The 14,909-nt window shown below is 35.4% G+C and overlaps 1 protein-coding gene across 1 annotated transcript; it reads left to right on the forward strand.

Moving 5' to 3' along the window:
• Positions 1-9,924: 9,924 nt before the first annotated feature.
• On the forward strand, positions 9,925-11,714 carry LOC120073054 (putative F-box/LRR-repeat protein 23). Its single transcript, XM_039025652.1, is given in 3 exon segments — positions 9,925-10,210; positions 11,157-11,361; positions 11,363-11,714. Coding segments are annotated over 3 exon segments (843 nt in total).
• The last annotated feature ends 3,195 nt before the right edge of the window (positions 11,715-14,909 follow it).

Here is a 14,909-nt window from a genome sequence, read left to right on the forward strand (position 1 = left end):
TCTACAAGATCCCAGATAGAATTGAAATACATAGATTCCATTTCAAGGTCCATGGCTTTAATCCATTGGTCTTTGTCCACATCGTTCATTGCTTGATTAAAAGACAATGGATCCTCTAAACCATCATCTAGTATGATGACTTGAGTTTCAGCTAAACCTATGTACTGGTCAGGCTGTTGTACAACCCTTCCACTACGACGAGGCATTCTCAACTCTTAAGAAGGATGTGAAGTATCGATTTCATCAACAACTTTTGTTGACGGACCTGCTCTATCAACAACTCTTGTTGAAGGACCTACTCGATCAACAACTCTTGTTAATCTATTTATTATTTCTCTGGACATTTCTTCTACTACTAGCTTACTGCGAGGTTGATGGTTCTGTATGTAATCTGCCTCTAGGAAGGTTGCATTTGTTGATACAAATACTTTATCTTCTTGAGGATCATAAAAGAGACCACCTTTTGTTTCTTTTGGGTAGCCTAGAAATAGGCATACTTTTGAACGGTATTCCAGCTTTTTAGGATTCTGCACCAACACACGTGCTGGACAACCCCAAATCCTAAAGTGATGTAAATTTCCTTTACGTCCCATCCAGAGCTCGTAAGGCATTTCAAAAATGCTTTTCGAGGGAACTATGTTCAAAATATACACTGCAGTCTCAACTACGTGTCCCCAAAAAGAACTTGGTAACTGAGCGTAACTCATCATGGAACGAACCATGTCCAACAAGGTTCTGTTTCTCCTCTCTGCCACACCGTTCTGCTAGAGTGTGCTAGGGGCTGTGAGTTGAGACTGAATTCCATGTTCTATCAAATAGTTCTGGAATTCTATGTCTATATACTCACCACCTCGATCCAATCAAAGTGTTTTAATCTTTTTTACCTAATTGGTTCTGAACCTCAGCCTTATACTCTTTGAACTTTTCAAAAGTTTCAGACTTTTGGTGCATTAGGTAAATATGTTCATACCTTGAATAATCATCTATAAAATTGATGAAATATTCAAACCTTTCACTTGCTCTAACATTTAAAGGCCTACAAAGGTCTGAGTGAATCAGCTCTAGGGGTTCTTTGGCTCTAAGACCTTTCCAGAAAAAGATCTTTTTTTTTTTTTTTATTTTACCCTCAAGACAAGACTCACAGGTGATAATGAACTGTCTTCCAACTTATTTAGATGACCGTTCTTAACCAATCTCTCAATCCTGTTAAGATTTATGTGACCTAGTCTCAAGTGCCAAAGATAAGCATTTGGAGAAATCTTCCTTTTCTTATGAGTCCCAGTAGTTTTAAACATCTCTATGTTCAAAACAACTTTGACCTCAATTAGTTTTAACATGTATTAGTTATTTTTAATTTTGCAGAGCAAATTTATTTATTTCCCACATTGATGAACACTTCACCATTTTCGAAATAAACTTTATAATTTTGTTCTAGCAAACAGGAGACAGATATTAGATTCCTTGTCATAGAAGGAATATAATATACATTTTACAAATAAATGTACTTATCTCCTATAAATAACTTCATATCTCCCACTTCTTTGGCCAAAACAATCTCCCTGGTCCCTACCTTAAAGATTGTTTCACCTTCAGTCAATTCTCTCTAGGAACTTCCTGTGAGATAGTACATACATGATTAGCGTCACCTGAATCAATTATCCAGATTTTATCGTTTTTTACTAAACATGCTTCGATAACAAGCAAATCATATTTATCTTGTTGTTCGAATTCAGCATCTTCATCTATATAATTCATAATTTTAGATGACTTGGGAGATAGAGAACAATCCTCTGTTAAAACTCTTTTGGTATCATCAACCGCTAGTAATTTGTTTGTTGATTTGATTTTACTGATATGTACATTGGAAGCGAGTATACTAGAATTCGACATGCTGATAAAATTCAAACAATCTAATTAGCAAATTGTAACTAAATCCAAAGTCAAATTTTAGCAAAAAGTAATAATATACCCATAAGCATTATTTATTTGCAACGATATTTTAGTGAGTCAGAATATGTGCTACCGAGGGGCAGTCAGATACTCCTTCACTAAAACAAACAATTTTGACCAAACACTATCCCTAGAATAACTCTTATTCCTATAGTCGTTTAGTTATCGTTTTCGGTTAAGATCTTTACTAACAACTTAGTAATTATTGTAACTGTGACTCGCCATTTTCAGATCCTATAGGACGGTATGAATTTGCCTCCAAAATAGAAGACAACATCCAAGACGGAACTATAAGACCCTATTCATTTTACTGAAGCATGTGTTGTTCCGAATCCTATATTACAACCCTTCGAGGGGATAGCCGTCACTAAATGACTAGCAAAGGGCCGCCTAAAGCAAACCAGCAGGCGCAACATAGGAATCTCACGGTTCAGACTAATGGAGAAGACCGTAGGATATATTGACACATATCTTTCACTCACTTACTATGAACTACTTCCTCCGTTTACCTTGATATTGACTCATACAAAACACTTTCCGAAGGGAGGTCACTCCCAGGGTGACACGAAGCGTCAATGAATCACACGGTGTAAACTATGTGGAGACGTGGTAGTTCAAATCTATATATTATATAATAGATTTATATTTGAACAACTTTCTCTTATTCACCAAAATCTAGATTTAAGCTAAAAAATACTTTCCGAAGGGAGGTCACTCCCAGGGTGACACGAAGTACCGCTTAAATCTAGATTGTGAACTCTTAGAGATGTGAGAGCTAAAAATAATGTATCGTATATGTTACTAATCTCCCACTGAAATTTTCTAATAACTCTATCATATAAAAGTTATTAAACTGCCACTGAAGTGTTCTATTTTGGGTAAATTTATACTTAGGTGCTTTTCAGCTAATAAAACAACCCTAAATCTATGTGGTTTATCCAAGTATAACTCTTATAATAGGATTTAAACCTATGATTTCTAGGTGATAAACCATTTTATTATCTCACATCACTCACATATGCTCATAAAATCGGTTACCAATGCTCAATTATTCGGCCATAATCCCCAGGTATGAGGTGTTCCATAAACTGACAACTTAAGTACCCCCAGCCTTAGACAGAATTATATACCGGTTGAGTTTGTAACCTAGGTTTTATAAGTTTTAACAATTAAAACAGGTGGTAAACCTACGTGAGCATGCAACTGTTGTTTATGGATTTTAAATGTCTAACCCAATTTTATAACAACTTATAAAACTTTAGACATGCTATTCATCGATAACATACTTGAGGCATTCAAATTTAATATAACATTTATATTAAATACAAGAAACCCTAACATGCATACCATATATTATAATAATTATAACATACATTCAATGCATGTTACATGCTTCCTATGGTAGGTTTTTAAATCTAAATGGTATACTATATGTACATACAAGATTTATTTAATTATAACATACATCAAATGCATAAATATTTAAACACAGACTGATATGGTTTTAGTTTTGGCAAAAACAAGTAAACACAAGCCTAACTATTTCAAAACAGCTTCCGAACCGCTCCTGGACTGTTCGAACCGCTCTAAAACGAACTCCAGTAGCTGGAACCGAACCAGCCAAGAACCATTCAAAGTTGAACCGGACCAACCATAAGAGAACCAGTCAAATCGGCAACCCTTGCACATGTTCAACATCTTGCTAAGTCTCATCGTTTAGCAATGACGACCATCGTCTAGCATTTTGCCAAATCGTTTAGTAAATGCTTGATCGTTTAGCGTGCAAAAAGGTAAATGATCGTCTAATGCATCGCAAACCAATCAACGCATCGCCCAGCTGCCGCGCAAAGGTATGCAATAACGTAGTGCTTTCGCATAGCAACTTAACGCATCGCTTAGCTGCCGCATAGAGGTAAACGATTGCGTAGTGCTATCGCATAGTAACTCAACGCATCGCTTAGCTGCCGCATAGAGGTAAACGATCACGTAGTGCTATCGCATAGCAACTCAATGCATCGTTTAGCTCCCGATCAAAGATAAACGATCGTGGTAAGCGATCGCTCAGGGCTATCGTATAGCTCTTCATAACTATCGCTTAGTTCTATCGTATAGAACCAAACGATCGCTTAACACCATTGTCTAGCGCTACATGTCATCGTTCAGTATATATTGTGTAGATAAACGATCGCTTAGCTCCATCATATAGAACATCATCGTGTCGTTCAGCATCGTAGGTAAGCGATTTGTTTAGTTCCATCGCGTAGAAACTTCAACGCATCGCTTATCAATTCGTCTATATGATCGTTTAGCTCTGCATCTAAACGATCGCTCAGCGCTATCGCATAGAACTTCATCGTATCGCTTAGAGCGCATCGTTGCTAAACGATCGTATAGTACCATCTTATAGTAAATTCAACGTATCGTTTAGTTCCCTTGCCAAAGCTAAACGATCGCTTAATGTTATCGCATAGCAAATTGAACACATCGTTTAGCTCCCGCAGGTACACGATCGTCTAGCGTTCAACATCACAACGATTAGTGCTCATTGCTATACAATCGTCTAGCTTTTCTTCACATCGTGTAGCTTCTGGAGTTAGACGATGGTTTAGCAACTGGAACCACAACGACGATAAGAATAGAGTTTGATTTTCTCTAGAACTGCAACTCGGCCTCTTCGCTTGTTTCTTTGATTTACAGCTTAATTTCAACTCTAATAACTCCAAATAAATTACAGACTCTTGGAAACACATTAAAGCTCATCAAACAAGAGCCAATTACAAATTTAAATGAGAAATTAAAGAGAATTAAGCAGCCAAAACTCAGAAAATCATATAGTGCATTAGTTTCATATATCTCATACAAAATACCCACCAAACCAAAATTAAACCGAATTGAATGCTTATTTGATGCTCTGATACCAATTGTAGGATTGTATCAATTGCAGCGAAAGTATAAGGATCACTAAGCATTCAAATTCACTAAGTTTGGCAAAATATAAAGTATGCTTTTGCAGAAAAATGGGTTTCAAGACATACCTCTTGTAGAACTTCTTCAAAGCCGCTTCTCTAGCTGCAATCTTCTCCATATCTTGTTGTAGACTTCCTTAAGATCTTCCCCACTATTCTCTTGGTGTTCTAGATTGAGTTGTGGGATCAAAACAAGTTTGAATCAAGGGATAAAGGAGAAAAGCTCACTGCACAACCTTTGTTGAAGAACCCTTCTTCAAACCGAATTTTCTCTCAAAATTATGTAGATTGCATGCCCGATTTTCACTCCAATCTTCTCATTATATTGCAGATCAGCATGCAAAGAGAAGAGTTGCATGAGTTGCAACTCATGCTTGGATAATACAAGGCAAATGGTTGTTCCATGTGTGAGCTAGTTCAAAGATGAATAATGGAAAAACCCATTTTTCTATTTATGTTTTAGTTTTCTTTTCCTTTTTCAATTTTATCAAATTTTGATTTAAAAAACATATTTGATTTTAAAAATGAAAAATTAATTAATTAAATAAAACTTAATTGATTTAATATCAAATATTAAATTAATTTTAACACATATTCATCTTTATATATTTAAATCATATTTAAATATATAAATTCTCCTATTTCATTTAATACTAAAATTACACATAATTATATCTCATATAATTACAAATTCCCTTAGTTCTAATTTGAACGTTTCAAATTAATTTATCATGTTATTCTAGAGCTAGTTCGTTACGAGCTAGTAGGGGGACCTCGCAGACCTACAAATCATGGGCTCCAACGATCCGAGATTAATTGGCTAAACTCATTAGACCAAATTAATCCTCATTCGTTAACTAATGGGTCATTCTACTAAAGCCCATAGTTGCACTCTCCTCACTGTAAATATATATGTCCACATGATTTAACCATAATTAGCAAGTCGACCCTTAATAGGTTGTTAGTAATAACGACTGGGTCAAATATCTGTTTTACCCCCGAGATTACATCTTATTCCTCAAGTTCCTACTGATCCTCTAATGAACAACTGGTTTGTGATCTAATCACCAAACCAAATTCTCTCAGCCCAGTGAGAGGGTGGGGCCCCTTGTTCAAGATCTGGATTTAGTACTTAAGAGAACAACTTTTCTCGTATCCCTAAATCGGGTAAGCATGAACTCCTTCTTGTACCCTATGTTCTCAGCTATCTATCCGGTCTTACCCCTGAAATGAAAGTTTTATTGAGCCAGCGCTGTTAAGCCAACCCTCAACTATGCAAATCTAAGGGTAATCCCAAATAAACAGGAGTTCATAGTTAGCTTAGGATTAAGAGTGACTTATTTCTTGGTCCTGATCTTATGCAAACTTATTGCAAAGGACGCCCCCACTCCTCATGTCATAACATGTACGAATTAGGATCACATCGTATGTAGCACTTTACAACTCTTTGTAACAACTACAGAGTAGGCCGCATCTAATGGTGTTACCAGAATAAGGTACCCAACCTCATTCATGTACCATAGATAATTTTGACTATTTACTCGAACCCGATCCACTCTTATGTCTCCACATAAAGTTTAAGTACTTATACAATAGTCATAGGTCTTAGTTTATTAGATTTAGACTTTCATACAATTTATGAGATCAATAACAAGTATATTGATAATAGAAAATGTTTATCATTTTACAGAGTTTTCAGAACATAAAACCCAATAGTTTCGATTACAGCTGAGAGTGACGCCGACTTAAGGAGAGTGACCATTCTACAGCCGCCTATACAACAGCGGCTACATTGGCAGTGGTGGCACCATTATTTCCCGCGGAGGCTATTGGTGGAGACTATGATTCCACTGGTTGATTCTCGTCAATGACGAATAAGATTTCGTTGCCATGCTCTGATACCATGATGAAAGGAGTAGAAGAAAAGAATACAACGTTTTACGTGAAAAACCCTGGAACAGGGAGAAAAAACCACGTTACAAGCACTCTTTTTATTATCATTTTTCTATGTCTCATACAAGAAAAGGGCATAAATATAAATAGAGATATAGGAAACCCTAATACAGATTAGGGCAAGATGAAATTAATAAAATTCCCTACCTCTGTCTCTTATACACATCTAGATGTGTATAAGAGACAGCCCTAATACAGATTAGGGCAAGATGAAATTAATAAAATTCCCTACCTCTGTCGCTTCTTTCCCCTCCACCTCTGTCTCTCCCCACCCCCTCCCCCCCACCTCCAGACCTCACTCTTCCTTCCCCTTTTACCTTACCTTTCCCTTCAATTGTTTTTACACAAACGGCTGTCGCTCCAACGTCCAACGCCTCTGCACGCTATTGCACACTACCGCCGCATGCACTGGTTGGTTCTCCTTCTTTTTGCTTTGTCTAACAAATGTGTCTATGGGTTGTGTTTATGTTATTATTCTGATAAGGAGTTTTGTTTTTAATAAAATTGATGTATAATCCATTTAAAATAAGTTTTTAGTTGTTCTGATTTTTTTTTCTCTTTCTTTAAAGATGGATTTATGTATTTGTTTCATATTGGAATTAGGATATTCATTTGTTTATGAATAAAATTGTTATTCTATATTTGGTTTGTATGGATGGATATACAAATATAATGAAGAATGGATTATTTGTGTATTTCGGTTTTGATTTTGTATATGAGACTCATTTGTTAATATTAAAGTTTAATATTTCATTTTTCTAGATATAATATACTTTAAGTTTTAAAATGGAATTGCTAAGGATGTTTAATTAACTAAATTTCACACTTTTTACTTGCTAGTGTTAAATTTCATACTTTAATCATTTGGTTCAACGATGAATAAGGATTGGATTAAGTTTAGAGATATCTTTTCAAGAGAGTACAATGATGGAGTTGCACAATTCATGGAAGTGGCAAATTTTATGTGTTTGTTGTACTTATTGTTTACATAAATTGGTTGTACTAATAAATTATAATTTGTGTAGGAAAAAAGGGAGAAGAACAAGAAGAGTATAGAATGTTTCAATTTCAATCATTATTGTGGGTCGAAATCCTTTCTTCAAGTGCAAAATGAATTTGTATGGTATGACGCAAATTCATTATTATTTTATTCATTTCCCATTGAATGTAAAGAATAAATTTGTTTATTGAATTACAGACGATAAACCTTCGAACAACTAGATACATTATGACGATTTTAGCCTTGAAATAAATTTAAGTGGATTTAGGGGGGAGAGATTCACTTCGACACTTTCTATGCATTTGTTGCTATTTCGTGGTTTAAATGACGTTTAGGTAGAACTAAAACACGTTCGTAGCTTGGAGAGGGGGAGGGGATGTATATGTTATAATTGTGTTTTAGATTATCTTGAAGCCTAATTGTGAACTTTAAAGGAACAAGTTCTTGGCTTATTTGTAGGGATCCGTTAGTTGTGGATATATATGTTGTAATTGTTTTTTAGATTATCTAAAGGCCTAATTGTGCACTTTAAAGAAACATTGTTCTTGGATTTATTTGTAGGGATCTGAGAGTTGAGTTATATGCTTTTAGGACTATCGAATGATGGGTTTAGCCTTGAAAGAAATTTAGGTGGATTTAAAGGGGAGAGATTCACTTCGACGCTTTCTATGCATTTGTTGCTACTTTTTGATTTAAATGACGTTTAGGTGGAACTAGTACACGTTCGTAGCTTGGGAGGGGAGGGAGGATGTATATGTTGTAATTGTGTTTTAGATTATCTTGAAGCCTAATTCTGGATTTTAAAGGAACATGTTCTTGGCTTATTTGTAGGGATCCGATAGTTGTGGAGATTTAAAAGGCATTTATCTATTTGTTTAAGTAGATTTACGACATGCTCGTAACGTTGGGGAGAGTTCACATTTTAATTATAACTATTTTAATCACTTTTTAGAGAGTAAAATGGTTGTTTGTGGTATTCATGTTTTAATGTAAACATTGATGACATGTTTGTAGCTTGAGAGAGGGATCATTCCTCATAACCATTTTAAATATTTTGTTTAAGTCTTTGTGTGATTGTTAAGATCTTTTTGTGCATTTTTCTTTGTTGATTTTAAGAAATCTTTAATAATATTTGTTTTTCCTATTTCAGGTTGTTCGTGTATATTCTTGCAGATCGTTTTTTTTTTAGATTGCGAGAAGATTTTGTGAGATGATTAATTAGTTTGATTTAGTATCTCACTTATTTTGGATTAGAGTATTTTGGCATAGGGAAGATTAAACTTTTTTTTTGTATAGGAGATTTGTAAGAAGTTAAAAAAACTCAAATTTAATTGTATACACAGTTTTTGTTCGTGGAATTTTATAGCTTGTGTATTGAATATTAGTCTTATTTTTAAATATATAAGCTTACTTTTGTTATATTTATCACAAAATTGATTTGTTTAAAGATTAATTTTTGTTTGTGCATAATTAGGTATTAATGAAATAAAAAATTGGTTATTTAGTTGTTACAAAAAATATAAAAAATTATAAACAACTTATGCCGACGTAAATAAACGTTGCAGAAATCTGTCTATTGAATTGAAATTTTGTTGTTTAGGACTATGCTTTTCCAGATGCAAATTGTATTTTATTAGGAAAACACATGCCGACGCAAACAATTGCGTTGCCAAAAATGATATTTATGCCGAAGAAAATAGTTTTCGTCGGGAGGAACTTCTCCCGACATGGATACGACGACGATTATGCCGACGCAAAAAAAAATGTGTTGACTTAACCTATCCCGACATTTTTAATACTTTGCCTAACGTTTTTTTGCGTGGGAAAAGGTGAAAAATTTTGTAGTGAAAGGTGATGGCCCTTTTATTTTCAAGAGGATGTAACTAAGCCAACCCTAGATTTTCATTCGATATTTTGGCCATGTATCTTGAGATGGTGGTTTTAATTAATTATCTATTTGTTCTGTTCTAGCTAGAAAGAAATCGACCTCAAACCTTGTGTAATTCTATCATAGCAGTCCCCACTGGAATCAAAATCTTTAGTTGGATCGCTACCATGTGGGGGGGTTCGATACAATACAACCCGGATGAAGATCAGAAAAAAGCAGCACTCAAACGAGGCCTTCCTCCAACTGCTTCAATAGCTGCGGTTCATTTTCTTTTCCTAATGGCCCTTACTCCCACAACATATGACTCCCAAGAGCTCTTATCGACGGAGTCGTTTGGCACGATCCGCCCCCCGGCTGGAAGACATCTACCTCATCCCGATCACAAGGAGAAGCAACACTCTTTGCTTGTTGTCCTCTTACTCTTTGAGTCTGCCTTGTGGAGGTCTCTCGGGTGTCTACGGCAGATCCGATCAGTCGGAAATGAAAGGGTAGGGTGAGGGATAAGGGGGGAAGCCCTTTCTACGTCCAATTCTTGTTCACCTCATTACAGGACTATCTCATGTCGTGACAGTTAGAAGAATTCTTGATTTCGTTGGATATCTTGGCCATTTGTATTGTTCTTATGATTTCAAATGTTCTGATTTTTTGATCTCAACATTTACAAAGATTACTTTTGTTCTTTGTTGTTAGACTCTATAATAAGAATTAGAGGTGGTTAATTTCCATACCCAATATCAAATCAAACCCATGTCACTTACTCTGTGGGATTGACATTTAACATTTCTGTTTAATGTAATTTTGACTCAATATAACATTGAAAGTGGGGAAGCCTAAATTCTAGACATTGCTGCAATTTCTTTTGAAAATACTATATCATTCTTTTTCCATAAGAGTTGTCCAATATTTAATTGAAGTTTCTACCCCAATGGAGCATATGCAATCCTTTTCTTTATCTCTATCTAACAGGAGTGTGTGTTTTTTTGGATTTCGACAAAATATAAGAAAAAAAGTTATACCACATTCGAAAGATTCAATGAAGTGATGACCTTCAAACACTATAAAAGGAGCATGTACCTTTGGTTTCTAATCATCTCAATTTGAAGTCCAAGTTTGGTATATTAGGTCAGTTGTGTGAGTGGTAGAATGCTCTAAGAGAGTTCTCTTATAATCGGGATCGATGAGAGATTTCTATGTGATTTAATAGAATTTTTTTTGTGTTTCCACTTTTATCGTTTTCTTTTAATTTTTCTGTTATTTTTCTACTCTTTTTTCAAACAGTGGAGACGTTTTATTTTGATGTATCTTTCTCGATATGCTCACTTGTTAGCAGATCAAATCAACTCAAAAGACATCGATTGCAATTTTCTATTTCATCTTAGACAAGGGATTGACTAAGCAGTTGCGAAACTTCCATTATTGAAGCAAATTGAAATAGTTCTTTGTTCTTTTTCTGCAAAAGCTTTGAGGAGTGTTGGAAGGTGTTGCCCTCTTTTGAAGTCGCTGAAATTGAACCAACAATTTTATAGAGAAAGAGGGGCGGTCTCTGACAAGGAGGCCCTTGCAATTGCTCAAACTATGCCTAAATTACGCCACCTTTAGATATTTTGCAACCCTAACTGACAAAGGCTTACAGGCCATTCTTGATGGTTGTCCTGATCTTGAATCTCTTGACTTACGCCAACGTTTCAATTTAAAATTGGCAGGACAGGTGGGAAAATTTTGTGCTGAAAAGATCAAAATCTTGCATCTGCCTCATGATCCCGAGGTGATCGACTATGAATTTTTTAATAACATTATTGATTGCGGTGGTGATGATTTTGAAGATTATCATTCTGGTTTCTTTGACGATAATGACGTTGACGAGATTGACGACGACGATGATGATAATGAAAACGAAGACGATAATCTCTCAGAGTACCATCATATTGAGTACATGATATGTTATTCGCATGATTGATGCAGGTATGAGTTCTCTTTCCATTCGAATAACTCTAGCTCTAGCTGCTGTTTTGTTTTCTGAAAAGATCAAAATTTTGCATCTGCCTCATGATCCAATAGATGATTGAATTCATTTCGAAATATACGAACCTAACAATTCTTTTTTTGACATCTAACCAAAAATTGATTGTATAAGCTTATGCAAGTTGAGCTAGCTCTTGTTAGCTCCAATCAGGAAATTGTCCAAAAGTTTAGTCTGACATGTGTCACAAATTGAAATTGAAGACAAAAGTTGGCTAATTCCAATGATGTATTTTCCTCATGACCATGGGATCCAGTATACTAACATGGTCTAATTTGAGATTGATATTTGGCCATGGTTGAATTGAGCCAACATGAGCACTCCATAAATATAGGAGTTCTCCTTCATTTGAGAGTTTTAGCAATTTAAGATTCTATAATTTAAAGAGAATTTTCCGATTAGGAAACTCTTGAACTCTTAAAACACTTGAAGACTAAAGTCTTTTGAGGGTATGAACATTTTCTCAGGACTTCTTCAAGAAAATTCACGTGCTATACTTCCAATGAAGTGAACACATTCAAAAGATCAACAAGCCAAAAATCGATCTAACCTATACAATACCAACTAGCCATAGTAAGATTCAACATACAAGATCAACAACCAACTTTGCTTAGGATAAATATTAGATATTGTATCGCACTCACACAAAATTCAATAAAACTCAAGTTCATTACATGCATGCTTTTTTTTTTTTTTTTTTTTTTTTTTGAAATTTAGTGTGAACAAGTATCATTGAAAAAAAAGTACATTGTGATATAATGGCAATACTAAAGGGCGTGAATAGAATTGTCCACCAAGTTTAACTTTGAAACTCTAATTAATCTAAATGTAACAACTAAACTTTAATTTTTAATTTAGAAAATAACGTAAAAGAAACCAATTCAAGTTAATAACTAATATCACAATTATGCAAGGCAACAAATCAATACTGACATGCAATCTAAAAATTAAAAAAGAAATTAAGTATAAAAATAAAAGGAGATTAGGAAAGAAAACATCCATTCTCCAAGATTTCCTAGGCTAAAGAGAAACTCTGATCCTTTTCGCTGATTCAGGATCTAACATTTTTTTTTCTCATTGTTGAATGAGAAATTTTAGACCAATTGCAAATTGTCACGTTATTTACTAAATTAATTATGAAATTTCAAATAATTGAATTTGAGATTAATTAGAAGTTAACATGTATCCCAAATTGAAGTCGAAGACATAAATTGACAAATTCTGATGATGCCACATGTGTACTTCATTACCATTGGATTGAATAAAAGTAATTCGGTCCAATTTAATATTATTATTTGTGTTAAAAGTTCAATTGGGCCCAAAAATAGGCTTAATTTGACTCAAATGTCAAATAAGGCTGAAATTCAATTAGTTTGGTGCAAGGGCCAGGACCATGGACCAACCAAGCCCAAACCTATGAAACCCACTTGAGAACTCTATAAATAGAGAAGTTTTCTTCATTTACAGGGGTCAACAATTTTCACTCCATAGAGCCCAAAGAGAATTCTCTCAATAATCAGAAGAATCTCAGACTTCTAAAGCTCTTCCAAGACTCCAACTTCAACAACATCTTGTGTTTCACTTTCTCAAATCAAGTATACGCATTCAACCGAGAAAGAATCAGATGATCAAGTTCTAGAGATCAAATCACATCCCCATCGAATCAACACAAATACCAAGTTCAACTCCATGAACTAAGTTTCTCCAGAAACCTCGTGCAAATAAATTGGCACGCCTAATGGGATGTCTCTACCTCTCATTTCTTTCTCAACACTCAAACAAATCGATGGCACCAAAGAAAGTTGCATCCGAAACTATTGCTACATGCGACAACTACACGAGACCTGTCATCTGCAGTCGTTCAAAGGAATTCATACAGAAGCAAGAGCAAGGTCCTGTCATCGCGAAGAGAATCTAGAAACAGCTGATAGGATCTCTAAGAAGTGGGATCGTCATCAAGGAAAATCTCTTGTTTAGCAACTCTACTCCTACTTCTAATCGATCTAGGAAAGAATCACACCTTGATGTGATGTCTGTTATGATGGTAGAAGTAACGGCCGAAGCGGTCATGGTGAAGATGGAGAAGAAAATAAATTTTCTGATGAAAATGGTTGAGGAGCGAGATCATGAAATCGTTGCCTTAAGGGATTAGATATAGACTCGTGAAACTGCTGAGTTGAGCCAAACTCTTGTTGACAAGACCTATGACAAAGGAAAAACTGTGTTGCAGGAAAAATTGCCACAACAATCAACTTCTGTTGCCTCCTTGTTAGTTCAGCAACTGCGGAACATGATCACCAACTCCATTAGAGCTCAATATGGAAGTTGTCTCAGACTTCTCTTATGTACTTTAAGCCATACACTAAGAGAATTGACAACTTGAGGATGCCTGTTGGATACCAACTCCCAAAGTTCCAACAATTTGATGGAAAGGGCATCCCAAAGCAACACATTGCTCACTTTGTTGAAACATGTGAGAACTAGGGGAGAAGAGGAGAACTTCTAGTCAAACAATTTGTTCGAACCCTGAAAGAAAACGCTTTCGACTAGTATACTGACTTAGAGCCCGAGGTGATCGACTGTTGGGAGCAACTTGAAAGAGAGTTCCTGAACTGCATTTACAGCATCAGGCATACTGTTAGTATGATGGAACTGAAAACCGCCAAGCAGCGAAAGGGAGAGTCGGACATTGATTACATCAATCGATGGAGAGCTCTAAGTCTTGATTGCAAAAACAGATTCATCAAATTTTCTACTATGGAGATGTGCACCCATGGCATACACTAGAGACTCCTTTACATTTTATAGGGGATAAAACCTTGAACATTTGAAGAGTTGGTGACTTACCCCCACGATTTATAGCTGAGTATCGCCAATAGGGGAACTAAAGATTTCCTGATCCTTAAAGCAAAAAAGATAAGAAGGAAGAAAAAACCCCAAAAAGATTGTGAAGAGTGCCACAAAGGGATCAATGGTCGTTAATGTGACCCCACTGAAATTTTCTTCCAAGAGAAAAGAGAACAAAGTTGAAAAGAATGATGGTGGAGACTAAAGGTGTCGTCTAACTTTAAAAGAAAAATAGGAGAAGGTCTATTCATTTCCTGATTCAGATGTTGTAGATATGCTCGAGCA

Source organism: Benincasa hispida, chromosome 3 (genome assembly GCF_009727055.1).
Source record: "Benincasa hispida cultivar B227 chromosome 3, ASM972705v1, whole genome shotgun sequence".
Classification (NCBI taxonomy): Eukaryota; Viridiplantae; Streptophyta; class Magnoliopsida; order Cucurbitales; family Cucurbitaceae; genus Benincasa; species Benincasa hispida.